The 27,156-nt window shown below is 55.0% G+C and overlaps 3 protein-coding genes across 9 annotated transcripts in view; 1 reads left to right on the plus strand and 2 right to left on the minus strand.

The window, feature by feature from the left end:
* Ubxn11 (UBX domain protein 11) lies at positions 1-25,215 on the plus strand. 3 transcript variants are annotated; one of them, XM_015485465.2, is made up of 15 exons: positions 1-77; positions 3,419-3,523; positions 4,256-4,284; positions 4,827-4,925; positions 8,278-8,366; positions 8,755-8,809; positions 9,196-9,272; positions 10,089-10,215; positions 18,441-18,655; positions 18,874-18,951; positions 19,916-20,036; positions 20,161-20,264; positions 21,346-21,419; positions 21,495-21,635; positions 21,716-21,905. In XM_015485465.2, exons 2-15 carry the CDS (start codon positions 3,453-3,455, stop codon positions 21,888-21,890), a joined length of 1,455 nt encoding a protein of 484 aa, XP_015340951.1. In that variant the 5' UTR covers positions 1-77; positions 3,419-3,452; the 3' UTR covers positions 21,891-21,905. The 3 variants fall into 3 exon arrangements, with proteins under 3 accessions (XP_015340951.1, XP_048672009.1, XP_048672008.1); XM_048816052.1 differs by lacking the exons at positions 21,495-21,635; positions 21,716-21,905 and adding an exon at positions 24,444-25,215; XM_048816051.1 differs by lacking the exon at positions 4,827-4,925.
* Sh3bgrl3 (SH3 domain binding glutamate rich protein like 3) lies at positions 22,568-24,047 on the minus strand. Its single transcript, XM_015485464.2, has 3 exons — positions 23,876-24,047; positions 23,142-23,309; positions 22,568-23,014 (listed from the first exon to the last, which is right to left on the minus strand). The coding sequence occupies exons 1-3, from the start codon at positions 23,921-23,923 to the stop codon at positions 22,949-22,951; spliced, it is 282 nt and encodes a 93-aa protein (XP_015340950.1). The 5' UTR covers positions 23,924-24,047; the 3' UTR covers positions 22,568-22,948.
* Cep85 (centrosomal protein 85) overlaps positions 25,154-27,156 on the minus strand; it is a 34,698-nt gene continuing 32,695 nt past the window's right edge. For all 5 annotated transcript variants that reach the window (XM_015485463.2, XM_048816047.1, XM_048816048.1 and 2 more), the window contains one exon: positions 25,154-26,843. In XM_015485463.2, the coding sequence (XP_015340949.1) occupies positions 26,683-26,843 (161 nt within the window). In that variant the 3' untranslated portion in view covers positions 25,154-26,682. The remainder of the gene's footprint in view (positions 26,844-27,156) is intronic.

Raw genomic sequence — 27,156 nt, forward strand, 5'->3', positions numbered from 1 at the left:
GCGCACCGTCCCCGGTCGCCTGGGAAACCGCGTGACAACAAGATGGCGGCGCCAGGACGGCTCGCTGGCCCTGCGTGGTGAGTCCCGGCCCAGGGCCTTTCAGCTCCCGCAGCTCCCCAGCGGGCTGCGGCCCGAGCCCCGAGGGTCCCGCGGCCTTCCCCGGCGGGCGCCCGGGCATGGCCGTGCGTGGGGCGCAGGCGGCTCGGCGGCTCCGGGGCGGGTCGGGCCGCGGTACGTGGCGCAGCGAGCGCGTCCTGCTGGGGTTGGGGGTAGAAGCGTGCGCTGGGGTGCAGCGCTGGGCCATGGTGGCCACCAGCCCAGGAGGGAGGTCCCGCCCCAGAGACGTGGACCCCGAGGACACCGGCGCGGGTCCCAAGACCAGGACAGCCCCTAGCCTTAGGCTGCCCTGGGGTCCCCATAACGAAGGCGGGAGACCCGGCTCTGACCTCAGGTCCTCCACTCTGAAGTTGAAGGAGACACAGCCGTGTGCCCAGGAATCCCCAGAAGTCCCCAGACTGATGGGGAGACGTTGTCTCCGCCCTCGGAGGTCTTCCGTGAGCCAAGGGGAGGTTAATCTGGACACGGAGTGTCGAATTGGACCGGAGTGAGGCTGGAAGCAGGGCAGTTAGGGCGGGGCCACTGTGACATCCCTTTGTGCAGCAAGCACCCTCTGAGGGTGGCCAACAGTGAGCACGGGAAGGAGGGACTGTGGTGAGACATTGTAGAGTTTAACCTGCAGGATTCGGTGACTGATCGGATTAGGAGGGAAGAAAGCAGAGAATTTTGTGCTTGATGATGGGGTCCGATTACAAAAGGGGGAGATGGAGGAGCTGCTTTTGTGGGGAAATGTTGGGTTGGGTTAGGGGACCTTTTTTTCTCCATGACAGCTTTATTGATATATGACTCATAAACATTTCGCTTCTTTAAGTTACAAATTTCCATCATTTTTATAGATATTCCATTTAAATGAAATGTCCAAAATGGTCAAATCTATAGAGACAGAAAGTAGATTAGTGGCCGCCCAGGGCTGACTCGGAAAGACAGGACTGGCCTGGAGGGTAAATTGGGGGTGACTGCTGAAGGGTACAGAGTTTTCTGTTTGTTTTGGTACTCGGGATTGAACCCAGGGAAGCTTCACCACTGAACTACATCCCCAGTCCTTTTACCTAGTAATTTGAGACAGGATGTCACTAAGTTGCTGAGTCTGACTTCCAATTTGTGTGATTCTCCTCAGCCTCCAAGTTACTGGGATTACAGGTGTGCACCACCCCACCTGGCTACAGGATCTTTTTGTGCTGATGAAAATGTTCTAAATTTGTGGTGACAGTTTCACAACCCCGTGAATGTATCAAAAACTTAACTTTACACTTTTTAAAGGGTGAGGTATGTGATTTAAGTCTTAACAAAGCAATTTTAAAAAAATACTACATACTACGTGATTCTATTTACGTAACTTTCTTGAAGTGGATATAAGAGCGGCCGTTGCTTGGGGTTAGGGCTGGGAAGGGAGGTTGTGACCCTGAAGAGGCAGCAGGGGGAAGACTGTGGAGAAAGACAAGGCCGCTTCTCATACCCTTCGTCTCCCCAAGTGATTAGAGGGCACCAGCTGTACAAAGCCTCTGATCTTGAACTATGATTATATAAGATGTAGCTATTGAAGGAGACTGAGTGAAGAATACCGGGATCTCTCTGTACCAGTTCCCTAATTTCTTGTAAATCTATAATAATTTTGAAATAAAAAGCTAAACTGAAGGACAAGGGGAAAAAAAAAAGAGGTGTCAGCCTAGTCAAGGGACGAACACGGGCGAGAAGGGGAGTTCCAGGCAGGGGGAGCTGCGTGCGCTTGAGGTACTGCCTGCAGCTCAGCTGGCAGAGTGCAGGGCGGTCAGGTGGAGGGTGTCGTGGTCAGGTGGAGGGTGAAGTCAGGAGACACGGACAGGCACCAGATGTAGGAATTTTGACTTTTTTTTTTTTTTCCTGTGGTTGAGAAGGAGCCCGTGGGAGCTTTGTGAGGGATGTGTCATGTCACTTTTGTGTTTTAAGATGCCTCTGGCAGTGTGTGGAGGTTGGTGAGGGCAACCAAGAGGGGCTGCCATCCTTGGCCAAACACCACGAGGATGCCCAGACCAGACAGGGCAGGGCAGGGGCAGGGTGGGGAGGCTGGAGGATGGGGGTGAGGACACTGGGCCTGGGCCCTGGGGGAAGGATTCTCCTGAAGAAGGGGCAGGGCATGAGCACTACCCTCTAGAACAAAGGCACAGGTGGCTGTCTTGAGCTGTTGGCAGCTTCAGGGCCGGGGCAGAGGCCAGTGCCACATCTCCCAAGAGGAACCTCCTCAAAAGACTTGGTTCAGACTCTCAGTAATGGAGGGCCTTTCTTTGACTCTAAGACATCTAGGTATTAGTCTTTTCTTTCTTTTTTTTTTTTTTTTTGTGGTACTAGGGATGGAACCCAGGGGCACTCTACCACCAAGCTACATCCCAGCCCTTTTTATTTTGAGACAGGGTCTCGCTAAGTTGCTGAGGCTGGCCTTGAATTTGTGATCCTCCTGCCTCAGCCTCCTGAACAGCTGGGATTGCAGGTGTGTGCCACCATGCCCAGCAATATTAGCCACTTAATACATTTAATGTACTGCATAGAGTAGTGGCCCCTCTCTGCATCTTGGTGTGCATACCTCTTTACTGGAAGAAAGAGGAAAGGAAGGCAAACCAACAGTTATGAGTGTCTAGTTCTAGGTGCCAATAACAAGAAACCCCACAATAGCCACACTCAGTTTTCAAGTACTTCCTTTGAGCTTGGCACTGGGCTGGGTGCCTTGTTTCTCTGAATCCCTTGGTAACCTGCCTGGGTGGTACTGTTACTGTCTGTATTTTGCATCAGAGGAACTGAGGTGCCGGTTACACAACGGGTGGCAGAATCTGCAGAGTCTGGGTTCTTGACCTATGTATCACTTAGGCGTGGTTTTGGCTGAATCTTGCCCCTGGGTTGCCCTCTCTGCCTCTGTGGGTTGGGCATGTTTGCACAGGTGGCACCTGGGTTCTAATAGGAGAGGAGGAGACACCTGGGCTTTGTATCCGCCAGCTCACTGATGGATGGACAGAAGCCCCAGGCCTCCTGCTGTAGTCTTTTACCCAGGCTCTAAGTTTGGAAAGCTCCAGACAAAGGGGCTGCACCACCCCGCTTCACAGCACTGTCCCCAGCACCTCCAGGTCTCCGTGTGCAGGGCAGAGAGAGCCGGTTACCCAAAGGAAAAGGCCACCAGACCCTCTGCCAGGCATTGGAGGAGTGAGGGCCACTTCTCCTGGACAGTGCTCCCTCTTAGGAAGAGTAGATAGAGAAGAGAAGCTTCGGGCTACTCCTGGGCCTGAAGCCATAGGTCCCCACTGTCCCCAAGGGCTGACTTCCTCTTTCCTCTCAGGGAGTTACTGACAGCTAGGATCTAGACTAGAACTATGAGCTCACCTCTGGCCTCCCTTAGCAAGACCCGGAAAGTGCCCCTGCAGTCGGAACCTGTGGATCCTGGGTAAGAAGCTGGCCTTGTGGGGTCTTTGTGTCCCTGCCCCTTTGTCCACCTTGGCCCTCCCTGGCCAAAGGAGAATGACTCCTACTATCCTGAGAAATGCCAAGAAGAGGTACGTGCCTTTATCCGACCACTTTCTTTCTCTTTAAACCTTCTTCTGAGGAGCTGTCCTTTGTGACTAACGGTTAATTGGATGGTACCTTTTTGTAAGGCACAGGCCCTGTGGAGGTGGCTCAGTGCCTGGCGTTCCCTGTCCACTTACTAATTCTGCAGACTCGGATGGTCTGCCCACTCTGGCCCAGGCCTGGGTGGGCTCTTGGGAAAGGGGAGTCTCTTCTACCTTTTATCAGCTTCACCCTGCTCTGCTGAACACCTCGTGGAATCCTTATAGGCTGAGGTGGTCCAGAGGTTGAGTGACAGACCTGGGGACCTGCAGTCACTGCAGAGCAGAGCAGAGCAGAGCCAGGGCTGGCTCATGGATTTTGGAAATCTTAGTCTCCCATAGGACCTGCGGGCTCCCCTGTCCTTCTTATTGGAAGGAGTCACGTTCTGAAGCATGTCCCTTGGCTCACCTTCACTAGGGATGGGATTTCGGGGTAGCAGTTCTCAGGAGGCAGAGGCCCCGCTTCTGACTCTTTTAGCTTTGGCTGGGACTTGGGGCCTGGAACCTTTTCCCTAATGGACTTCCGGGGACTTAATTTGTTTTTCCCTTCTCCTTCCTGCTTGGGTTCCCAGAAGGCGAGGGATAAGAATCTATGGAGATGGTAAGTGTGGGCTGTGTCCTAGTGTCCCCTTCACCTCCGACCTGCCTGGAACGCCTCTGGCTGCCCCTGGGCCTCAGCAGCCCTCCCCACCCCCAGGCCTGGGCTTCCCTCCTGGCTCTGCCCCTCAGCAGAGATGTCTTCACAACTTCTGACCCCTCAGTCCACTGAAGGTTTGGCGGTGGGTGCCTGGAAACTATGCAGGGACCAAGAGGGGTGGCCCAGCCTCCTCGCCCACAGCCTCCACCAGCCTCTTCTCCCTGGAGCTGGACCTCACACCTTTGTCCTGGCTCCTCTCCTGTCAGATCCTAGCCCACTCATACCCCTCTGTGGCACTGCTGTGGCCACTCCAGCCTCCCAGGAGCTGGCCTGGGAACTCCAGGAAGAGGACTATTTTAATTGGATCCTTGCCCGAGCCCCCAAATGACCTGCCTTCATACTCGTGGGGGCAGTGTGTGGGCTGCTTCTCCTCAGCTGGGGCCTAGGGTCCAGGGTCCCTCTGGGACTCAGCCCCAGAGCGGTGACCTGAGCCTCCATGTCTGCAGAAGATGAGGTGGATATGCCGAACGATGGGCCTGGCTCTGAAGAACAGATCTCTGTCCCTTCCTGCTACAGCAACAAATTTGCTTCTGTGAGTGGGCCAGGTGAGACCAGAGGCCTGCAGCTGGAGGGGCCCCAGAGGAGGGCGAGGCCCTGCAAGCCAGGGCTCCTCCACTTGTCTGCTGAGTCTGAGGTGGCTGCTCCTGCCCCAGCTGACCATGGCCATGTGCCTGTACATCCAAACCTGCCTAGATCTAGTTGTCACAAGGCCGCACACCCCCTGGCTCAGCCTGGGAGGCCAGGCTGTGGCTGGAGCCTCTGGAGTCCCCATCACGTGTGATGCCCGCAGGCCCAGGGTTCAGGGTGAGAGAGGATGCAGGGCCTAAGGGGGGAGCTCAGCCCCTGGCCACCTGCTCCCTGTGCCTGCAGGGCACCATCCCCTAGGTGGCTCTCTTAGCTGGCCCACAGCATCTGCAAGGGCTGGTGGAGGTGTAAACAGTGGCATGGGGACCACTAGGGCAGCTGCCCAGAGGAGGGAGTGCTTATTGGCCTGGGGACGGGAGACCAGGCAGGCGGGGATGAGCTGCGTGGGGTGCGGGGAGGCTGGGACTGGGGTCAGCACTTGCGTCAGTGTGGTGTCTCAGGTGGGCCGCCTGTCTCTGCCTTCGTGTCCTCCCAGTGCAGCGTCCTGAGGAAATGCTGCTCAGCAGAGAGCCCCTGTCCAGTACCGGTCACAAGGGGCCCTCAGAGTGGTGGCCACCCATCAGGAAGTCGGCTATAGGAAAGGGCCTGGCAGATGCCTCTAACCCCAGCTCTTCACAAGGCTGAGGCAGGAGAATTTCAAGTTCAAGGCCAGTCTTGGCAATCTAGCGAGACCCTGACTCAAAATTTAAAAAAAAGAAAGAAAAGAAAAGAAAGGGGGGCTGGGGACGTGGCTCAAGCGGTAGGGCGCTCGCCTAGCATGCGTGTGGCCCGGGTTCGATCCTCAGCACCACATACAAAAAAAGATGTTGTGTCCGCCGAAAACTAAAAAATAAAAATAAAAAAAAGAAAAGAAAAGAAAGGGCCGGGATGTAGCTCTGTGGTGGGGACCCTGGGTTCAGTCCCCAGCACCACGAAACAAATCAATAAACAGCCTGATGAGTCTTGACCAACCCCCTCCATTTGACAGGAGGGGGATTGAGGTGAAGAGCCGGTCTTGGTCCTGAATCACAAAGCCGGGGGTCTCCTGCCCCCAGCTGGGTGGCGGGTCTTGGTAACAGGAGGAGCCCCTCCTCTTAAAGGAGCTCTGGGCCTCTGTCCCTGTCTCCTCCCCTGCCATGTACTTCTCATCCATTCCCAGCCAGTGGCTGTCCCCACCAACATCTATAGGAGCTTCCTGCCCTGCTTCTCTGCTGAGCGGCATCTGAGCTGTCCCCCATTCTCAGAACACCCTCAGCTCGTGGACGCCCTGTCACCGGCCCCTCAGTTGCCCTCCTGCCAGTCTCTTCCCCCAGCTGTCTTTGCCAGCACCTTCTTTACTCCCAGCCTTTCAGTGTGGCTGTCCACCTGCCTGGCCTCTCGTCCCTCTCTCCACCCTCTCCCCACCCTCTCCCCACCCTCTCCCAGTGAGTTACCCACATTGCATGTGCTGGCAGCTCCTGAAAGCTGACAGGTCACCTCAGGGGCTTTTGACTACACGTTAGAGAGGACCCTCAGTCAACCTGCACAGGCAGTGGGGAGATTTGTTATCCCATGTGCTGAGGCCCCCTGAGGAGGCAGCTCCAGGGCTGCTAATTCAGTGACTCAAAGACATTGTCAAGAGTTCTGGGGTCAGGCCAGGAGCGGTGCGCATGCTTATAATCCCAGACACTCTGGAGGCTGAGGCAGGAGGATTGCAAGTTCAAAGCCAGCCTCAGCAAAAATGAGGCAGTTAGCAACTCATCAAGACCCTGTCTCCAAATAAAATACAAAAAAGGGCCGGGGATGTGGCTCAGAGCTTAAAGCACCCCTGGATTCTACTACAAGGAAAAAAAAAAAAAGTTCAGGTTTCTCCCTCCCCAACCCCTGCTCAGTTCCTCTGGGCATCCTGCTTGGTTGGCAATGGCTCTAGTACCTGCCTCACAGCACGGAAGGTGTCCAGGAAAGGAAGGAGACCAGTTTCTTCCATCTCTCTCTTTTTCCATTTCTCAAACTTTTTATTTTGAAAATTTTCCAGTATACAGAAAAGTTGAAATAATAGTGCAATTAATGTCCTTTTGTGGGGGCTGCGGTTGTGGCTCAGTGGTAGAGCACTTGCCTAGCATGCGTGAGGCACTGGGTTCAATTCTAAGCATCACATAAAAATAAATAAATAAATAAATAAATAAATAAATAAATAAATAAATAGTATTGCATCCATCTACAACTAAAAATATTAAAAAAAAATACCCATATGTCTTCCTTGACAGCTGCAGGTGGTTGGCTACATTGGCCTTTTCTCTCTCCATCTACTCACATATATAAATACAAATGGCTTTTTTTTTATATTTATTTTTTAGTTGTAGTTGGACACAATACCTTTGTTTTATTTATTTATTCACCTCAATAGGTATCTTTTAAGAATAAGGAAATGCATGCTCACAATACGACTGTCCCACCCCAGCACATGAGTTATTTAGTAACATCTACCATCTGTCCCTTCTACAGTCAAACCTCCTCAGGGTTCCACAATCTCAGTGATTTTCCCCCTGATCCAGGATTGATCCCAGAGTCCTGCACCACACCTAATTGTTATTCTTCTCTACAACAGTCTCCCTTCCTTTTAAAACAATGACATCGACTTTTTGAAGAGTTCTAGACATGTGTCTTTCAGAACACCCCAATTCTGGATTTGTCTGGCCATGCACCTGGGTGACGTTGGCCTCCTCTTTTATTCTCTGCATTGCCTGCAAACTGGAGGTTCGAATTTGAGGCTTCATTAGATGGAGGATGACCCTTTTTTTGGGGGTTGGGTGGATTCTGGAGATTTAACCCAGAGGCGCTTTACTACTGAGCTATCTCCCTTGCTCTTTTTGTTTGTTTGTGAGGGGGTTTTATTTATTTATTTATATTTTAAGTTGTTTAGTGAGGCCTCACTAAGTTGCTGAGGCTGGCCTTGAACTTGCCATCCTCCTGTCTCAGCCTCTTGAACTACTGGGATTGTAGATGTTCGCCACGAGGCCTGGCAAGACTTCAAGGTGGTGCAGCTCACGTGTTCCACCACATACTTACACGCTTTGGACAAGTTAATGCACCTCAGTGTCCTGAGACAGCTCGTCTACCTCACGGGCACATTGCCAGAGTTACAGAAGCTGATGTGCGTAGCGTTTCCAGTAGTTCCTATCATGTGATAGCTGCTATTGGTGTTTTTATTTCTGCTCCGGATCCTTTCCCTGGACTTCCCTGCCTCAGTATCCCCTCCAGGCCTGGGCTCTAGGGGTTTTGTCTGCTTGGCAGGTCCCCCATACCATGACTCAGATCTGGCGAGGAAGGTGCAAGAACTGGAGCAGCAGGTGAAAGCCCAGAGTGATGAGCTGGTGTCCAAGGTGGGCCTCCAGGGGAGGGGCCAGGGCGGGTGGGCTCTAGGACCAACTTCCCCACTGAGTTTCCTGGTTTGATGGCCAGGTGTGGCCTGGAACCGATCTGGGCCCCTGGGACCTTAGCAGAGAGGCTGGGGTCTCCTCCACAGCCGAGCAGGGCCTGGTCGACCTGGATGGGGCAGTGGGACACTGGGCCCTGGGCAGCGCTGGCTGCATCCTTCCTCACCTCCGTGGGACCACAAGGGTTGTTATAGGAGGCCCAGGAACAGTGGCGGTGCCAAAGTCGTCAGGGGCACGGTCTTTGTGCTTCCCTGTGCCTCGAAAAATTCCCGTTCTTCCTATTTGGCTCTGGGACCCTCCGGGCCTGGCCTCACGCCGTGTCTTGCTTCCGCAGGATCAGAAGATCCTGGCCCTGGAGGACCTGGTGCAGCGCCTGCAGCAGAACCAGGGTGAGAGGCCCTCGTGGAGGGCTGACTCCTGGGAGCGCGGGCAGTGACTTCATCCGGGCTCCAAGACCATCAAGTGGACTCCTTGGTGGGGTTTGGACAGCTGGGCCAGGGAGGGCAACGATACTTCCGGGGCAGTGCTGGACTCACCCAGTACCTGGCTCCATGGCACTGAGTCCCCTGAGGCGTGCCATCCAGAGCATGGAAGAGACATGCTCCAGGGGGACTGGTGGCCCCTTGAGAGTCAGCCAGGGTGCCCACAGGGTTAGGGAGACACCAAAGGGATGGGCCCAGAGGCAGTTCTCGGGGATCCCCAGATGACCCTTGGGCCAGCACACCTGGAAGCTTCCAGGTTGGGCAGCTGAGCCTCACCCTGGTTTCCTCTGAAGGTGAGGTAAGTGGGCAGCGGCAGGAGGAGCTGCAGACCATGTGCACGCAGCTGCAGCGGCAGGTCGGGGAGATGGAGGTGAGAGGCAGGGCGGAGGGAGGGGCAGCCAGCCCACCGCACCCTGGCCGGAGCCTCCCTCCCTGGGCCCTTCCTCACTAAGCATCCCAACCAGGGCCCTTGCCCTGTCTCCCTGCCCAGGACTGACCCAGAGTTTAAAGAGCCAGGGAGGTGTCCAGAGCCAGGGTATGTCCCTCCTCCTGGGCTGGATCAAACTCCTAACATGCCCCTCTCCGCCTGATAGACCTCATGGCTTCTCATGGGGTTCAATTCCAAAGTCTTTACTGCATGCTAACCCTTGTCCACCTCTTCGGTCTCACCTTGAACCATGCTCTCCTTCAACCCTGGGGCCCTTCCTCCAGTTCTTTGACTACATCAAGCTCTTTCCTACCCCAGGACGTTTGCCCATGCCTTTCCCTCTGCCCAAGTGTTTTCTTATTTATCCTGGGGAGCTTCCCCGTCCTCATCTGTCTCCTCTGGCTGCCCTCCCAGCCTCTGGCCCGCTGGATCTCCTGGCCTCTGATCAAAGCAGGTCCTATCCTCTGCTTCCTTAGCCCCTCATCTCTCTTCCCCTGTGGAGCTGTGAACTCCACGGGACAGCGATCACCCAGGAACTAGGGCTGAGACATCCCTGTCTTAGTGACTTCTCACCCAGTGACCCTATCACCTGAGTCACCTTTCTTCCATTCAACACCCAGTCCAGCAGCAGGGTCCTGTGCCCATTCCCTTTGTCCAGGCAGCTCTGGGGCCCAGGACTGAGGCTGGGGCTTAGGCCAGTGCTTCCTTTCCGTGCAGGAGGCTGAGCTGGCTGCCCCATGTCTCCCCTTTGCCCCACAGCGGTTCCTCAACGACTACGGCCTGCAGTGGGTGGGTGAGCCTATGGACCAGGAGGATTCGGAGGACAAGACGGTCTCAGAGGAGGAAGAGAGGGACTGGATGACCTCCAAGAAGTTCTGGAAGCCAGGTATGGAGAGGGCCTGCCCCGCTCCTTTCGAGGGATCTCTCCAGTGGATTCCTGTTGGCCCCCAGCTCTCCAGATCCCCTCATTTGTGCCTGGCCACCCAGCATAATGGGCCTCCAAGGGAGCCCACCCTTGCTCTGACCCAGAGAAGGGAGGGCCAAGACCTCAGTCACTGACCGCCTGGCCTGCCCTCCTGTATCTTCCCTAATGTCACCTTAGTCTGCGTGCTTATCTGTCAAAGGCTCCAGGGACCCAGAGTTACAGGACGCAGCAAGACTAAAGCAGCTGCCTTAAAAGAGCAGCCCCTCTGTTCTGGAAGCCCCTCTTCAATTCCAAGGCTGAGTCCCCTCGTGGATCCCTTTGCAGGTGCATCTATGAGCCAGACCATTGAGATCACCTGCTTCCCCGGGACCCCAGCTCTTCTCATGTCTCACGCAATGGCTGATATCCAGAGGGGTGCCTCCCGCCCTTCCTTCCCTAGATTTGGGTCCATAGCACTGGCTGATTCTGAAACTGGCCATAGATAGTTCCCCAGGCTTCAGAGTCAAATCAGATCCTCATCTTAACCCACCACCTACTACAAGTGTGGTTTGGGCAAATGACTTCCCTTCTCTGAGCCTCAAGTTCTCCATCAACAAAATGGGGGTACACTGGAGTCGGTGAGCTAAACACGGAACGCCTCGCCCTGGCCTCGTGTGTCATGGGCCTAACAAGTAGGAGCTCTTGTCCTCCAAGGTCTTTGTGAAGGCAGCGGAGCTTTCTGGAACAAGAGTGCTGCTCTTGAAGGAGGAACTGGGGAAGATGACAACACTCTCTTGATTCTTGAAGTTTCCTGCTGGGTAAAAGCCCAGATTCCTCATTGGAGCCCTACTTCCTATTTAGTCCTGGGCTTTGGCCAGATCCACTAAGTCTCAGGACAACCCCCCACCACACACACACACCGCTTGTTCTAAATGACTTCCCGTCTGTGCAACCTTTGCAGCTTTCAGAGCATTTTTGCAAGCTGCCTTGGCATGGCACAGAGGTTATTCCATTTTACAGAGAGGCAAATGGAGGCACTTATGGAGTCTGAAGACTGTTGAGTGGAGGGGGCAAGGCTTAGGGCTGAGAGCCCGCTGGGAAGGCAGCCCCAATCAGAGGATAAGGGATGCCCAGCGTAAGGGTGGTGAGGGTGAGAGCCACAGAGAGAGACTTGGGAGGTAGGACCCACAGCCTTGGTAATTGGGGCAGTCCCGGGCGGTGGGGCGAGCCCTGCCGCCCAGGATGTTGTGGGCTTGGCGTGCAGCAGCCTGACTCAGTGTAGGTTCCATGGTGGGGCTCTCCAGGGACCTAGGACCGGGTTGAGAGGCAAGGCCTTAACAGGTGGCTGCAGATGCTATAAGAATATCTGTCCTGGGGTCTAGGGCTGGTGCTTGCAGTCCTGCTCCCAAGCCCCCTCCACGCAGGATGGGCTCTGGCTTCACAGGGTCCTCCCATCTTCCTGGAGAGCAGCCTTCCTTCTGGCCAGTGGGGACCTCCCTGCTCCCTTTAGGAAGGGGTTGGACCAGACAGCTGTTTTCTTGGACATTGCGTTGTGGATTCCTACTCTTCCCCCACCCAAAAAGGAGCAGCCTCCCCCTGCTCTGCTTTGTCGGTGTGCTCTGAGGGAGGCCGACTGTGGAGCCAGGTGTTTCCCAGCTAAAGCTACAGCTGGGAGCGCCCACACTCATCTGGGAGCTCCCTGGCCGCACAGCCCTCTGGTCCTCTGTGCGTCTTTGCCCTTCTTCAGCCTTTTTTGTTTGTTTTGCAGGCTGGAGATCCGACCCAGGGCCTCCGTAAATGCAGTAGCGCTGGGCCAAGCCCCTGCCGCCCTTCTTTTGCCTTTTAATTTTCAGTGTGGGAGGGGCCTCGCCTGATCCCCTCCAGATGAAGAAGTTTTCCATTTCCAGCAGCTTTGCCTCCTGGGACCTCTCTTTTCTCACCCCAGGAGCCAGCTGGTTCCTTCCCCAAGGACCCCGTGTTCCCACCCCTGGCCTCTGGCTGGCCTGCTGCTCTTGTTAAGGACCCGACCCCCTGGGTTCTTAAGCTGTCTATCAGAAGAATGAGACAGAGGCTCTGTGCGACTCTCAGGAACAAGGTCTTTATTCTTATGCTCGAGCACAAGGGAGGCCGAGTGTGGGAAGCAGAAACCCCAGACTGACTCAAACAAGGGATGCATTTATGGCATCTGTGGGGTAGGCTGGGACCCGAATGCCTGATGTCATCCCGTGTAGAGGTGGCATTTTAGTGGTGCCTGCGCTCTCCCTCCTCACGGTTCTTCCTGTGACACATGTCTCGTTATCCTGCTAGGTCTCCACCCCTGGTGATCACCGTGTTGATAGGGCAACACCGTAGGGTGTTCTAATGGCCATTCTACACACGTGCTTGCCCCTAACACCTGGAATCGCTCCTCATCACCTGGGAAAGTTCCTGATTTGGTTTTGGAGTAGGGCAGACCATTGTCTGCAGATGCTGTGTTTTGGTACCAGGAATTGAACTCAGGGATGCTTTAACACTGACCTACATTTCCAGCCCTTTTTACTTTTATTTTATCTATTTGTTTATTTTGGTACCAAGGATTGAACCCAGGGGTACTTGACCCTGAGTCACCTTCCCAGCTCTTTTAAATTTTTTCTTTTCTTTCTTTTTTTTTTTTATAGACAGGGGCTCACTAAGTTGCATAGGATCTAACTAAGTTGCTGAGGCTGGCCTCCAACCTCCTGTCTCAGCTTCCTGAGCTGCTGGGATTACAGGTGTGAGCCACCGTGCCTGGCTTATTTTTTATTTTGAGACAGGGTCTTGCTAAGTTGCTGAGGTTCTTGTTAATTGCTAAAGCTGGTCTTGAACTTGTGATCCTTCTGCTGCAGATTCCTAATTTGCTGGGATTATAGGCGTGCCGTGGGTTTAATCTTAAAGACCTTGTTTTTCTTAGCCCTGGCTTCCTGGCTCTCCACTGACCATACTGTCTTTGAGGGCAGCTCTGACTTCTTGTCCTCCCACCTCCTGGTGTATCATCTCAACTGTGTAGCCGTGTCCTACTTTTTAAATTCCCAACATACCGGCATGATGCTTAACCCCACAGTACAGGACTGACTTAGGATGTCACTTTGGCTCTGACTTCCTGGGTCCCCTTCTGTTGGACACCCCTCCCCATGGGCTTTGGGGCAGAGGCCAATGGACTGGTGAATCAGACCATCTGTATTAGGCCAGTGGGGGATAATTAGAATGTTGTAGGTCCTGGAACTCTTGCCTTAGGAAGGAGAGTCAGTTGTGCCCATGAAGGGGGGCCCAGCAGGGGCAAAGCCTGGCCAGGGATGGACCTCAGCTTGGAGCCTTTATCCCTCCATGCCCTCTCACCAGGATGTGAGAATCAGGCTACAGTGCCAGGTGCTCTGGGGCATGTGAAGACATGAAAGGGACAGTCCTGCTCTGGTCAATCACCATGGGCCAGGTGTGGGCCTCAGGGCTGAGGGCTCTAGTCAGCTGTGAGCTGGATATGACATCCCCCTTTTGTCCCTGGGCTCCTGCCCTTCTTCCATTTCTCCCGCCTCCTGTGCCAGCCCCCACCTCCCCCAGCCTTCCTCCCAAGCCCCAAGACCCTGAGCCTGTGCTGGTGCTTCTATCCAACTCCCAGCTCAGGAAGCCACACTCACTCTATGGGTAGTGGCCAGCGTAACTTGTCCCTGGGCCACCCTTTGTGCCCTCCCCCTGCCCTGGCCTAGGCAGCGGCAGGCCTGACTCCTCCCCACCCTCAAGCCACCTCCAGGCCTGGCTGGCACTCTTCACCCCCAGAGGTGTCTTGCCTTCTTCTCTTCCATCCCCTCAAGCTCAGCTCGAATCTGATCACCAGTGAGTCTGTGCCGATGGCTGGGGCGGGCTACAGCTGGGCAGCCCCGGGGGATGGGGTCTGCAATGGCACGAATGGCTTCCAGGCTTAGGCTGGGGCTGGGTGGGGTCACTGAGCCCGGTGACTGCTGGTCTCCGAGACCATTCCCTCTTCTAAGAAAGGGGGGGATAAGTAGCACTGAGGGGCTCCGAGGGCTGCTGAAAGCACTGAATGAGTGCATGGGGTGCTTCTGGTGGGGGGCCATGACCAGCAGCCTGTGTGGCTTAGCTGTTGTCATGCCCCAGAGCACCCAGCATGGTGCTTGGCATATAGATCAGGGCACCTTCACCTGCAGGAGCTAGGCTGTGGTGGCCACTGTGACTGAGCCTGGACCATCAGAGCATGTTGGGACAATCCACAGGATGAGGTGGGGACTGGGTGGCACTATGTTCAGTGGGCAGGGACAGAGAGATATAAGTGGAATCCCACGGGCCCAAGGTCACAGGCTGGCTTGGTGTTACGGCAGCAACTGGGCTCAGAGCCTCTTCTGTCGGCCCTGGCTCCTCCGAGGAGCAGAGCAAATGTGTGTAAGTCCCCAGAGCGGGCCTGACGTACAGATAGGTGGTAATGATGGCTACACTTCCTGTTGCAAGAGGGCATGGGGAGGTAGGGACAGGTCACGGAGGCTGTCGGAGATCTGAGGACGATGGACAGGTCAGCACATGCTTCTGGAGCACCTCCTTGGGCCAGCCAGGGCTCAGCACCCCAGCCTGTGATGAAGGCTCAGCCAGTGTGGTCGAAAGGCAAACAAGCACATATAAAATGACAACAACCTGTGACCAGGGCCAAAGGAGTGGGCCAGGTGCTCCAGGAACCCACCCATGATGGGAAAGGCCCCTGGCCAGGCTTCTCAGAGGAGGTGGGTGGTGAGTGCAGCCCAAGCCTAGAGCCCAAGAGTGAGTAGGAGGTGTCATGACAACAGCAGCCACCACCAACCACGCACTTTCTCAGAGCCTTGAGCAGCCCTGGGAGCAGAAATTATTGTCCTCATTCTACAGAAGAGGAAGCTGAGGCTCAGGGAGGCCCACCTGCCCAAGGTCACAGAGCTCAGGGTGGGAGGGAGAAGCCCACTGAAGGGAGCCAGGCTCAGGAGTGGGGGTGAGGCCAGGCTTGGCCCCATGCTGCCGCCTCCCTTTTTAATATAGCCATAGTTCTCAAAGGTGGATGAGGCCTTGAAGATGATCTCCCAGCACAGCAGCCTTCGCTTGAAAGAGACCCAAGGGAGTGAGATCCCAAGAGCCAATACTCAGCAGCAGCCTACATGGTCACTGAGAGCTGAGGTGGTTACCCAGGCTCTGCAGGCTGCATGGCCTGGGTAACATGACACTACTCAAGGCCCAGTTTCCTCATCTGTAAGATGGGGATGGTAATATACCCCTCTCCAGGTGCTCGATAGGGAATCCTCACTTATGGAGAAGCTCAGAAGCCCAGCCTTGCAGGCAGCCAGGGTTCTTTTATTGATTGAATTTTTAACTGTACTGGGGATTGAATCTGGGTATTTCACCACTGAGCTACATCCACTGCCCTTTCTATATTTTTTATTTTGAGGTAGGGTCTTGCTAAGTTGCCCAGGCTGGCCTCAAGCTCACAAGCTGGGCAATCCTCCAGACTCGGCCTCCCAAGTAGCTATGATTACAGGTGTGTGCCACCCTGCCTGGCCTGGCCGGGGTTCCTTTGTACCCGTTCCACAGAAAGGAGTGTTGTGGCTCAGAGGAAATGTCCCCTCACCCAAGTCCTGCTGCCATTTAGAACAGAGCTGGACTTGTCCCTGGCCACCTTCACCCTGTGTGGGCTTCTACTGCATCTCTGTCCTGATGTGGGGTCAGGCCTTTGGAGAATACTCGTGGCATGGGGCTTAGTGGCTTTCCAACTCTGAAGTGTGTGGCAACACCAGGCTCTGTCTTCTTCCTCCAGCTCTGGATTGTCCAAAGCTGTGATTCCTCCTTCCTGGGCCCCTTGTCCCTTCTCCTGTCTACTGGACCCAATACCTGCCCAGCTCACCCCATCTGGTTTCATTTTTCCAAGCCCTAGTCCAGCTGATTGGCAGCAGCTGAGCTAGATTTCCTTTTCTTTTTCTAGGTCCTGAGTTAAACCCCAGCCCCTGGGGCCAGTTTTCTTTTTTCTTTTCTTTCAGTACTAGGGATTGAGGCCAGAATGCTCTACCACTGAGCTACATCCCCGGCCCTTTTACTTTTCATTTTGATACAGGGTCTTGCTCATTTGCCCACACTGGCCTTGAACTTGAGATCTTGCCTCAGCCTCCCAAGTTGCTGGGATGATAGGCATGCACCATCACCTGGCTTGGGGCCAGTTTTTTGACCAACTTCTTTCCCCTTTCATTGCTTCTTGGCATCCTCCCTTGGGCTTCCAGGGGAAAGTTTGTCCCTTTCCCCTGCCAGCTACCCCATGTCTGTCGGGTGCCTGAAGCCCCAGACTCAGGAGGCAGCTTGGGGCAGGGCAGGAGTATTGGCTTAGGTGTTAGCAGGTGTGGGTGCTCTTCTGCTTTGTTCTATGGGATCCGACCCAGCCAAGCCAGCCAACCTTTCTAGGCCTCACCTTCCCAGGTGGAGGAGGATGGGTGGGGCTGGCCTTATATGAGATGATCTTTCCTGCTCTGATTTTTAGGCTAACCAATTTGGGCATACACTTCTCTGTCTCTCACTCCCCCCACCCTTTCTCTTCAGTATAGGGATTGAATCCAGGGGTGCTCCCCTGAGTTACTTACTCTAGCCTCCCCTGCCATTTCTTTTCTTTTTTTCTTTTTTCTTTTTTTTTTTCTTTTTTGAGATAGGGTCTCAGTAGATTGCTAAAGTTGGACTTGAACTTGAAATGCTCCTCAATCTCCAGAGTATCTGGGATTATAGGCATGTGCCACTGCACCTGGTTACCAATATATTCTTAAAGTAGTTAGTTGTTAAAGTAGAAAATGATGTCTTGATGTCATTCTGAATCATACTAGGGATGCCTAGGACATTCTGTTTTTCCTGGCAGGGACTCTGTGGTACTCCAAGGGGGCCGGGGAGGGCAGGTATAGCACCTCAGGCAGTAGCAAATGTCAAGGAGAGGGGAGGGCTGGCCAGGGCGGACCATTTTGACAACTGCAAAGGCAACAGGAAACATAACCACCTGCATCTGTACATCCCTGGTAGGACCGCCGCACCACTGTGGGGAAAAGCATTGGGTCCCCAGAGGCCTGACCCACATCCTGCCACAACGTGACTGTCCTGGTGAAAAACAGCTTCCAAGAAGGCCCACAGAGTCACTTGTCTGTTGGAGAGTTGCACCCTAGTGGGCAACTTGCCTGAGGGCCAGGGCCCTTCAAAAACTGCAGAACAGGCCCTGGCCTGTGTGTCCCCAGGTGACACTTTCTGCTCTAGCGTGTCTTGGCTGTGGCACAGGTATATATGGGGCGCAGTTTTCAGAAGAGACCAAAGATTTGGCAGCTGCTCAAAAGGGTCTGTTGCACAAAAATAGTCATATGCCCCGGGGCCTGTCCCACCTCTGTTCAGCACTGTCCCAGCACCCTCCCTAACATCTGTCCTCCCTCTCCTGATGGTGCAGGGGTGGGGAACAGGCTCTAGACTGGGCTGGTTCAAGTCCCAAGCCCTCCTCTAACTCCCCAGGTGGCCTGGGCTGAATCATTTTTCTTGTCTCTGGGCCACTTTCCTCATGCGTAATAGCTCCTGCCTCAGAGCCTCGGGGCTGGCCTCAGGACCATTTGTGCAAGGTAGAGCTGGTAACAATCTAATGTGGACAGAGTGGCCCTCACACAGTCATCTTTTTGGCATTTCACAGCTGCCCTGGGAAGCAGACACTATTGTCATCCCATTCTACAAGGGACTTGTCTGAGGTCACACATGTAGAAGTGAAGGAGCTGGGACTGGAACCCTGAAAGGCTGGGTTCCAGGGCTGGGAGCTCTGCTCTGTGCTTTTTAGCTGCCAATCAGTGCTTGACAGGCCTGAGGTCAAATCGTGCTTCTGCCACTACTGTTCATTGCTAGGCAAGTCACTCAACTCTCTGTAACCCTCAGGTTGCTCATCCAAAAAGCCCTTACAGCATAGTGTCAGTAAGAGAAGGGGACATGATGATGGGTATTAAACCCCCAGCAAAAACAAAAACAAAAACAAAAACAGCAAAAAGCCAATGCTCAACGAGGAGACAGCTGTTACTATTATTTAGTATTAGTTTTCCTTCCTTTTCCTTAGGTGGTCATTTAAGGAGACCCTGAGGCTACTGCCCAGCTAGGGAGAGGGCCACAAAAACCAGGGCTGCTAGGGCACACAGAAGCCATGATGAGACTCATGGATCTATCCTCTTTGCCAGGGGATTCACTAGTGCCCCCTGAGGTGGACTTTGATAGGCTGCTGGCCAGCCTGCAGGATCTCAGTGAGCTGGTGGTAGAGGGTGACACCCAGGTGACGCCAGTGCCTGGTGGGGCATGGCTCCATTCCCTTGAGCCCATCCCGCTGAAGCTCTACAGGAATGGCATCATGATGTTTGATGGGCCCTTCCGGCCCTTCTACGATCCCTCCACACAGGTAGGAGCTGGGGGTGGGGCTCTGGGGTCCCCTCCTGCCCACTGTTACATGGAGATGGTGGAGCCAGCTCACCCAGGCCCAGCCTGCCCCCCACCTAGGCCCCCATCCAAGCCCTAGGGTTTCAAATAGTTCTAGAGTCTGAGGCACTGGGGAAGCCAAGGGCCCAGGGCCACCATCCAAGCAGGCAGCCGGCCTCACCATTCTTCTCCTCACTGCAGCGCTGTCTTCGGGACATACTGGATGGCTTCTTCCCTTCAGAGCTCCAGCGACTCTACCCTGATGGGGTTCCCTTTAAGGTGATGGGCTGCTCCTCAACTTACCCTTCCCAGTGTGGGGATTTTGGAGAGAATGAGGAGAAACAACTTCCACAGCATCAGCCATTCTGAAGGGGGAGCCACCGCCCCAGCACAGGGGACCTGGGTCTGATAAACTCCCGGAGAGGGTGATCCTGAAACTGGCTGGGAAGGGAGGGATAAGGCTGCCTGGCAGGGGCAGTGGCAGGGAGGTCCTGCGGCTGAACAGCAGGCAGTGCCCTCTGGTGGCACCCCGAAGGCTCAGCCTTGGCCAGACCACTGCCTGCCCTTATTCCCCAGCATTCAGGACCCGGTGACTATGACTATGCACAAGTGGCGGGGCTTCCCCCAGAGGCTCCTGAAGCCAACTGGTTGAGGTGGAAGGCAGAGCTGTGAACCACAAATGCAGAGCAGAAGGGGCAGGTGCTAGGCCTCAAGGACTTGAGCTTGTCATGGAAAGTATGAGACGAAGGGCACCACCAAAGGGCCCATGAGGCCCCAGTGGGTGGCAGGTTATTTCCACAGTGAGGGCGTGTAAGGGGGTGTGCACCACCATGGCTCAGAAAACTGCGACTCACAAGTGGGGGTGTTTAAGGTGTCCATGCCAAGACAAGGCCTCAGAGCTGTGCCTTGAGGAAGCACACTAGGTGACAAGGGTCTGTGTTGCAGACTAGGCAACAGCAAGGACTTTGCCTCTCTGGACACTCCTGAGAAGGGGGGTCTCTGAGGAGGGTACTACTGTGGTTTCTGCAGGCATGAATGTGGAGTGCTTGCAGAAGCAAGGCCCAAGGAGGTGACAGAGGCATGACTGTGCTTCTCCTGCTTTCTCCCAGGGCTGCAGCCTCCTTGTCTGTAAAATGGGGATTGCATTAGACTATCCCTTGGGCCTGCTCTGGGCAAGCAGGGAAGGGGAGGGTCCCAGGGCTGAAGAGCTGGGCTGGCTGCTATCACCCCTTCTTCCTGCCAGGTAAGTGACCTGCGCAATCAGGTCTACCCTGAGGATGGGCTGGGCCCATTCCCAGGTGAGGGCCGTGTGGTAGGCCGACCAAAGGTGCGCAAGGCTTCGGACAGAGTGGAGGAGTACCCAGGTAAGCTGGGCCCTGAGGCTGAGCCAGGTGGCTGGGGGGCTGGGCAGTAGAAGTTCCAGGTGGAGTCTCCCACCATTAATCACAGTTCCTCCCTGGGCCAAGTTTCCCAATGCCCTCCCTGCAGGCTCCAGGATGACTGCTGAGAAATTTCTGAACAGGCTTCCCAAGGTTGTGATCCGACAAGGCCAGGTGATTGACATCCGGGGTCCCATCAGGGACACCTTGCAGGTGAGGCTGGCCCTAATTCCACAACCCTCTTGGGGGCTCTTTACCACCAACCCTGGCCCAGCTTGCCAGAGCAGTGTCTTGCCTGGAGGCTCAGGCTTCTGGACCCTGGGGGACGGCCAGGATGGTGGGTCCCTCAGCGCTGTGCAGTGGTCTCTGGAAACTGCAGAGCTGCTGAAGGCTCTGCACTGGGTCCCAGAGAGCAGCCAGACTGGCTCTAAGGGGCTAAATAAAGGCTGGGGGTGAGCCACGATGCAGTCCTGGTATCCCTTCCTGGTTGTCCCTGGCCCCCACAGAACTGGTTATCTCTTCTCTTCATCCCATCCTGCTGCTCTCTCTCAACTTCTCAGAGCATTGCTAAGTCCTGTCTGGTCTGGCCATCCCTAGAACTCTCTCCATCCCCACTGCCCACCACCCTAGGTTCTGGTGTGTCTCCCACACAATGCAACCTCCTCTGGCCAGTCTCCTGCCTCCATTCCCTGCCCCTGCCAGCCATCCTTCCCTCATAGCCTTCCCTATTGCAGTCTTCCAAGGATTCTCAGAGCCAAGTCCTTTATCCTGGCACTCAAGGCCTGTCCTGCACCACTGGGCCCCTCCCAGCTTCTCTAACTTCCTCTTTCTTCCAGTCCAACCTGATTCCCGGCTTCAGCTGTGAACTGCTGGCAATGTCCCAAATATATCACCTCCTCTAGGAGGCTTTCCCTGATCTTAAGTGATCGGTGTCCCTGCTGTTGGGAACATCCCTGTCCTCATTCCACTTCTAAGGACTCCTACTCATTCTGCAGTCTCAGCTCAGGTGTCATTTCCCTCAGGAAGCCTTCCCTGACCCCAAGGTGGGTTAGAAATCTAGCCTGGTCATCGTCTTTGTGGGCTTTTGCCTCCCATTTGACTGATGGGGAGGCTTCTTGAGGGAAATGATGGGCTGCCTCCCAGAGCCTTCTTTCCTTTCCCTCTCCTCTCTTGGGCCTCAGTTTACACGAACACCTTCATCCCTGCTCAAGGATGAGTCAGTCTCTTCCAAGGGTTGGATGACTCAGGCAAGGCCTAGGGCTCTCTCTGTCCCCTCTCCATTGATGCCTTCCAGAACTACTGCCCACTACCTGCCCGGATCCAGGAGACCATAGTGGAGACGCCTGCCTTGGTGGCTGAGCGGGAAAGGTGAGGGAAGGGTGGAAAGGTGAGGGTCCAGTGGGATTTGGCCATCAGGAACACTGAAGGCCCCTGGGCCTGCAGGAGTCAGCAGTCACCCAACACACCAGCACCCCCACTCTCCATGCTGCGCATCAAGTCTGAGAACGGGGAACAAGTCTTCCTCCTGATGATGTGGCCCAATGACACTATTGGCGATGTGCGTGCCCTGCTAACACAGGCCAGGTGGGCACAGGGCAGAGGTAGGGGCTGCAGGGAGGCTCCAGCCCAATGGCTTGGCCTGATCCATTCCACTGGGCCCCCAGGGGCATGGATGCAGCCACCTTTGAGATCTTCAGTACCTTCCCACTCATGGTCTACCAGGATGACACACTCACGCTGCAGGCTGCAGGCCTGGTGCCCAACGCAACACTGCTACTGCGGCCATGCAGGGCCCCATTGTCTGACCCTGGCCCCAACTCCAGCTCTAGCCATGAATAAAGTGCCTGGCCCTGACACCATCAGCTCTACCAGGATCTCTTGGCAGGGCAGTCTGGAGGGGAAGGCAGAGGCCAGGGAGGGGTGGTGCTGACCCCTCCCCTCAGTAACCTGAGCCTCAGCTGGCAGTACTGGCTGCTGGGTCTTCGTCGTCTAGGTTCTTCTTTCTCCTAAGAAGGGAGGCTAAGTGGATCTGTGAAGGGAAGGATCCTGAGGAGGGAGTTGCCAACCCCAGCTGGGTTTCCATTCTCAGCCTCAGCTGGGGCAGCAGAGCCTCACTTGGCTAGCGTTCAGTCAGCAGACACCTGTGCGCGGACACACACAGACCCATAAGCTCATGGGGACACTTCCTCAATACTATGCACAAAGTCACTGCCAAACTATACTCATGCCTTCAAAATGACAGAACTGTGGCTGTTAGTGTGACACACCCACACTAACCAATCCGATCCAAGGGTGGGCAGCCCCAGGGCAGGCATGCAAATGGACACCAACACACAACTGTGACCTGGAGAGTGGACCCCACCGTCTCCAGAAACCACTGGTCCATACGGGCACGTGTGTGCCTGACATGCATTTACACACATGCTGAAGTGCCACACATGAGCACAGCTTTATCACAATTACTAGCCTAACCCAGGGTGGGGACCTGGGATGTCCAGGTCACAACCAGACAGACATTGCCAGTGGAATGGGCATTTAATTGTCTCTAAGGTACTCTCAGGAGAGGGAATGCGGGGCCTTTGGCAGAGCTCTGACTAATGGAACCAAAAGAAGTACCCATCAGCCAGTGCCAGACAGGGTGGCAGCCCCAAGGCCTGGCTGGGAAGAACAGCCTTTTAGGCTGTTGCTTAAGACAATTTTTGAGACTAGTGGGTAAAGGAATGTTGCCTTTGAATGGAGGAGAGGGGGCTACAAAGAGGAAGAAGGGGCCTAGGTTAGGGGGAAGGGACTTCAAGATTAGGGTAGACAGGAGTTGGTCACGGGGTCCTTCAAGGCCGGGTGAGGTCTGTGGGGAGAATGTGGTGCTGAGTCCAGCAGGGACCAGGAACTGGCTCAGTTCAAGCCAGCTTCAGGAACTCCTGTAGCGTGTTCTGCTCCACAGCCTCCACGAAGAGCTCATAGTCCTGAGGGGAAGGGGCAGGGGTAGTCACCTCAGTGCTGCTGCAGGAGGTACAGTACTGTTTTGCAGGTCTGACCCTGGCTGGAGTCCTCCAACAACACTCCCCTCACCCCCAATCCCCAGGCCCATACCCCACAATACTGGTCCCCGTTGACGATCTGGGGTGGGGTGGCCTTGGGGTTGCCTGCCAAGGCTCGCATCTCATCCCGCAGGGCGTTGTCCTGGGAGATGTCCACTAGCTGGTATTGGATGCGCTTCCCATCCAGAATGCGGGTCACCTCACTCTGCTGGGACTTGATCTGGGGGTCAAGGGTGGGCAGGATTAGTGGGCAGGCTGGAAGGCCTATGGGGAGTGCTCTGGCAGATGTGACCAGGGGCTTTTGTCTCTCTGCCCCCTGCCCACTCTACGGGAGTGTTCTGGCCACTAGGAGTTATGAGGGCAAGTCAGGTTTGAGGAGGCAGGGGATGAGAGGGGGCCCACCACCATGGGAAGAGGGTCAGAAAGAATGGAAGTGGGATAAAGTTCAGGCCGGGAAGGTCAGGAGCTCAGCCAGGGCAATGCAGGGCAAGTCTGGCTGGGGTACCCCCACACCACGCACACAGCGACAGAGCGAGATAAGGATGCGGAGGTAAGGGGTACAGACAGTGTTTGTCCCAGTGGTGGGGGATGGGCACAGGTAAACCACGCTGGTGCTACTGAGGACCCAAGATACCCAGTGAAGGGGCACAGGACGGGGCTCAAAGACCCTGGATCCAGGAAGCCCCGCCCCATCCCCCGTCGTGGGGGCGGGTCCCAGGCGTCAGGGTCCACAGCACCGGGAAGCGGCCCGTGCTCTTCCCCAGCAGCGGCCGGTCGTGCACTTACTTCGCGGGAGCCAGTGACCGACGTGCTGTAGACGCGCAGGCCGCTCATGCTGCAGGCAGACGGATATGCAGGCAGACGAGAGCCGGTGGTAGCGGCAGCAGCACGGTCAGGAGACTACGCTGCTGCTTTCGGGAGCGGTTTCCTTCCTGCTCCGCCCGCGAGTCACTGCTCTCGCGACCAATGGGTGGCGCAGGCGGGTGGGGCGGGGCCTGTGCGACACAACCCTTCGCGCTGGAGGACCCCGCCCTTCTCCGGGTGACCACTGCAGCTGCGCCCCCCCACCCCCCTCAGCCGTAGCTTGATCTGGGGCTCACGATGTGAGGCTGGGGAGGGACAGATGGCAGTGAAGGCCTGGGAGAGAGGGGGCGAGGGTTTAGCAAAGGCCTCCCCGGCTCACCCTGGTTCTGGTACATCCACCTACCCACCAGTGCCACCCTTGGTCTCCAGGAGGTGCTCAGCTTGGGACTTTGAGCAGTTTTCAAACTCAAAAGTTCCTGGATAGAAGGCACACCAAAGCAGGGGCAGCCCTGCCAGGGATTTCCCCTACAGCTCCTCTCCACTCTTGCAGGCTTAGACAAGAAAGGGTGGCCACAGAAAGCGAGGACCACACCCTCCAGGAGCCAGATTGAGACCAAGATACTAGGCTGCCGGCTCTGGGAAGTGTGTACACCAAGGTTGGTGCCAGGACTCTAGAGGCTGGGCTCAAGACAGCCCTTGTTCAAGATCCATAGCTGGTCTTGGGGTGGTCTCAACGTACCCATGACTCCATGCTGCAGATGGCACCCCACAGCTGCTGCTACTCCGCAAGAGTCCAGGGAGTTCAGAGGGAGCAGACTCCCAACAGCAGCCCGACTTTGGAGACTTAGCTATGGGTCTGGTTGGACACAATGCCCCTCAGGTCCAGGGCTCAGTTAACAGCCCAGGAAGACAGGCCCAGCTCTCTGAGGCAACAGTGCCTGCTCTGCTCTGGGGAAGCCACTTCCTCACAGAAACCCAGAGGCCAGACTTCCCCCCAGAGAGACTTGCTGAAGCTCTTTCCAATGGCAACTTACTCTATGACTTGGGCAGCTCTGCCAACAAAGTGGTGAAGGAAGAGATCTTATTTGTCCCCACAGAAGAGCAAAGAAGCAGAAGTGGTAGAGATAAGGACGTGAAGAAGTCCCTCTTTGCTGCTGTCTGGGGAACTTGGCTAAGTCACCCAGCCTTTGGCTCCAACAAGCCCAAAATGAGGGGTGTGGCAGAGAAACAGTATCGATGGAAAGCTATGAAAAACTGATGTGTCTGTTAAATATTTTATTTTGTAATCAAAATAGGCAATACAAACCAGTTGACATAACAAAGATTCATATAAATAACTGTTTATAAACTTTTTGAGGAGAAATACCCGTGAGCATGGTGGCTGGGCTCCCAACACAGGGTGGAGACCAACCGGGCAGCTCTGCTTAAGGAGGCAGGAGCCCAGAGGCTTAGGGGACAGCCAGCTGGGTGGGGCTGCTCTGAATGGAAGGGATAAGTCACTCCATAAATAAAACACAAACTTGAAAAAACACTTAAGAAGGAAGCTCATTCAGGCCTGAGTGAGGGTCAGGATGCTGCCAACAGCCCAAAGCTTTTTTTTACCACGGCTGCCCCTCCACTCCTGCACTGCTTTGCTCCCCATACCCAAACATGGCCCCTGCTTGGCCTGGCTCCAGATCTAAAGACCTGGGGCTAACCCAACAACCAGACACTAACAACTTTGAGATGCTCCCTAAACCAGGAGGCAAGAAAAACCAGAAAGCAGAGGGTCCTAAAGCCCCACAGAAACAAACAACCCAGGAAACACTGAAAGTCACATCTTATAGCTGACCCATACTGGATACCCTGAACTCTTCAAGGAAGTCAGAGCAGGAAAGGGAAAAGACCCCCCCCCCATACACCCCAAGAAGAGAGAGGCGCAAATCAGATCAGCCCTGCAGGAAGCAGCTTGAAAGTTGCCCTGTGGTCTGGGGTGGGGGGTTTCAGCCTGATCATAGAACCACAGAGAAGAATGTATTCAAAGTCCAAGAAAAGGGATGGCTGGAAGGCCTGAGAACACTGGAGGAGCTATGCTGACCGCATGGACATAGGGCAGCTGTGGAGTAGTCTCCTGTAAAGACGGCACAGCAGGTAGATTAAGGAACCCTGGCTATAATCCCTGGAGTCCTGATCCTAGTGGGAACTCTGCTAATGAACAGATCACCCTGAGGCTTCTGTGAGAATAAGAGCCCTGAGGAAGAAGCAGTGGGACTGGGCCTGAGAAACTCAGAAAGCCAGCTCAGTTCCCAGGAAGGGGTCCATGGAGCCTGAGAATTCTCCAAATGGTCACTGTTGTGCTTGGCCTTTTCAGGCTCCTCTAAGGAGTTCTGGGTACCAGCAGGACCAAAGTATGGAGTGGGAATGAATGTGGATTCATCCCAGAGGATGGAGAAAGGAGGTGAGCTGTTTGCCTGCCTTTGATGTCAGCCTAGGGCTGGGAACAATGTGTGAGGACTTATCAGTAGAACCTGCAAGAAAGTTAATTAGTAACTCACCCTCAAAAGGGTGAATTAGGACAACAGGACAAACGCAATTCAACAAGGCAAAGCCAGAGTGGGAAAGGCAGGAATACTTCCCTCACTAGCTTGTGGCCCCCAGATGCAGGGTCTCTTCTCTTCCCTTCTGACTCTTCTCTGGGAGCAGCAGCAACAGACAGGATTGTCAGGGCAGGGACCTCCTGGCCAGGCTCTCAACAGCTCAGATCTCCCCCACCTTCCAGAGAATACAGCCTATCTCACCCCCAGCACGCCTCACTGTGTGGCACAGTTTTCTCCCATGTCCTGGGCATATCTGTCTGACATGGTGGTCCTTAAATCCTCGATGTCATGGCGCAGCTGCTGAACCTCTTCTAGTTTCTTCCTGATCACATCTGGCTTCTGCAAATCTAGCTGAGTCCCTGGGTGCTGTGTGGCTGAGGAGGAGAACATTTCAAGAGTGTTAATAAGTCAGTTGGGAGATACTTTCATGTGGAAGGGGCAGTAATGACAGGCAGTATCTGAGGCCCACGATCTTATGACTTAGCATTTCCGCCCACTAGTACTGAAGACTGAACCTAGGGCTTCAGACATACTAGGCAAGTACAGTCTACTTGCCTACTGAGCTACATCCAAGCCTTCAGACATGGCACTTTTAAAAAAGCAGCTGGGGACAGTGGGCTGATAACTTGCTGCTTAAGGCCAACTTTGTCCTGCTTGCAAGCACCCCATAAGGAACCTGTTCACAAA

This window comes from Marmota marmota, unplaced genomic scaffold (assembly GCF_001458135.2).
Source record: "Marmota marmota marmota unplaced genomic scaffold, marMar, whole genome shotgun sequence".
NCBI classification, from domain to species: Eukaryota; Metazoa; Chordata; class Mammalia; order Rodentia; family Sciuridae; genus Marmota; species Marmota marmota.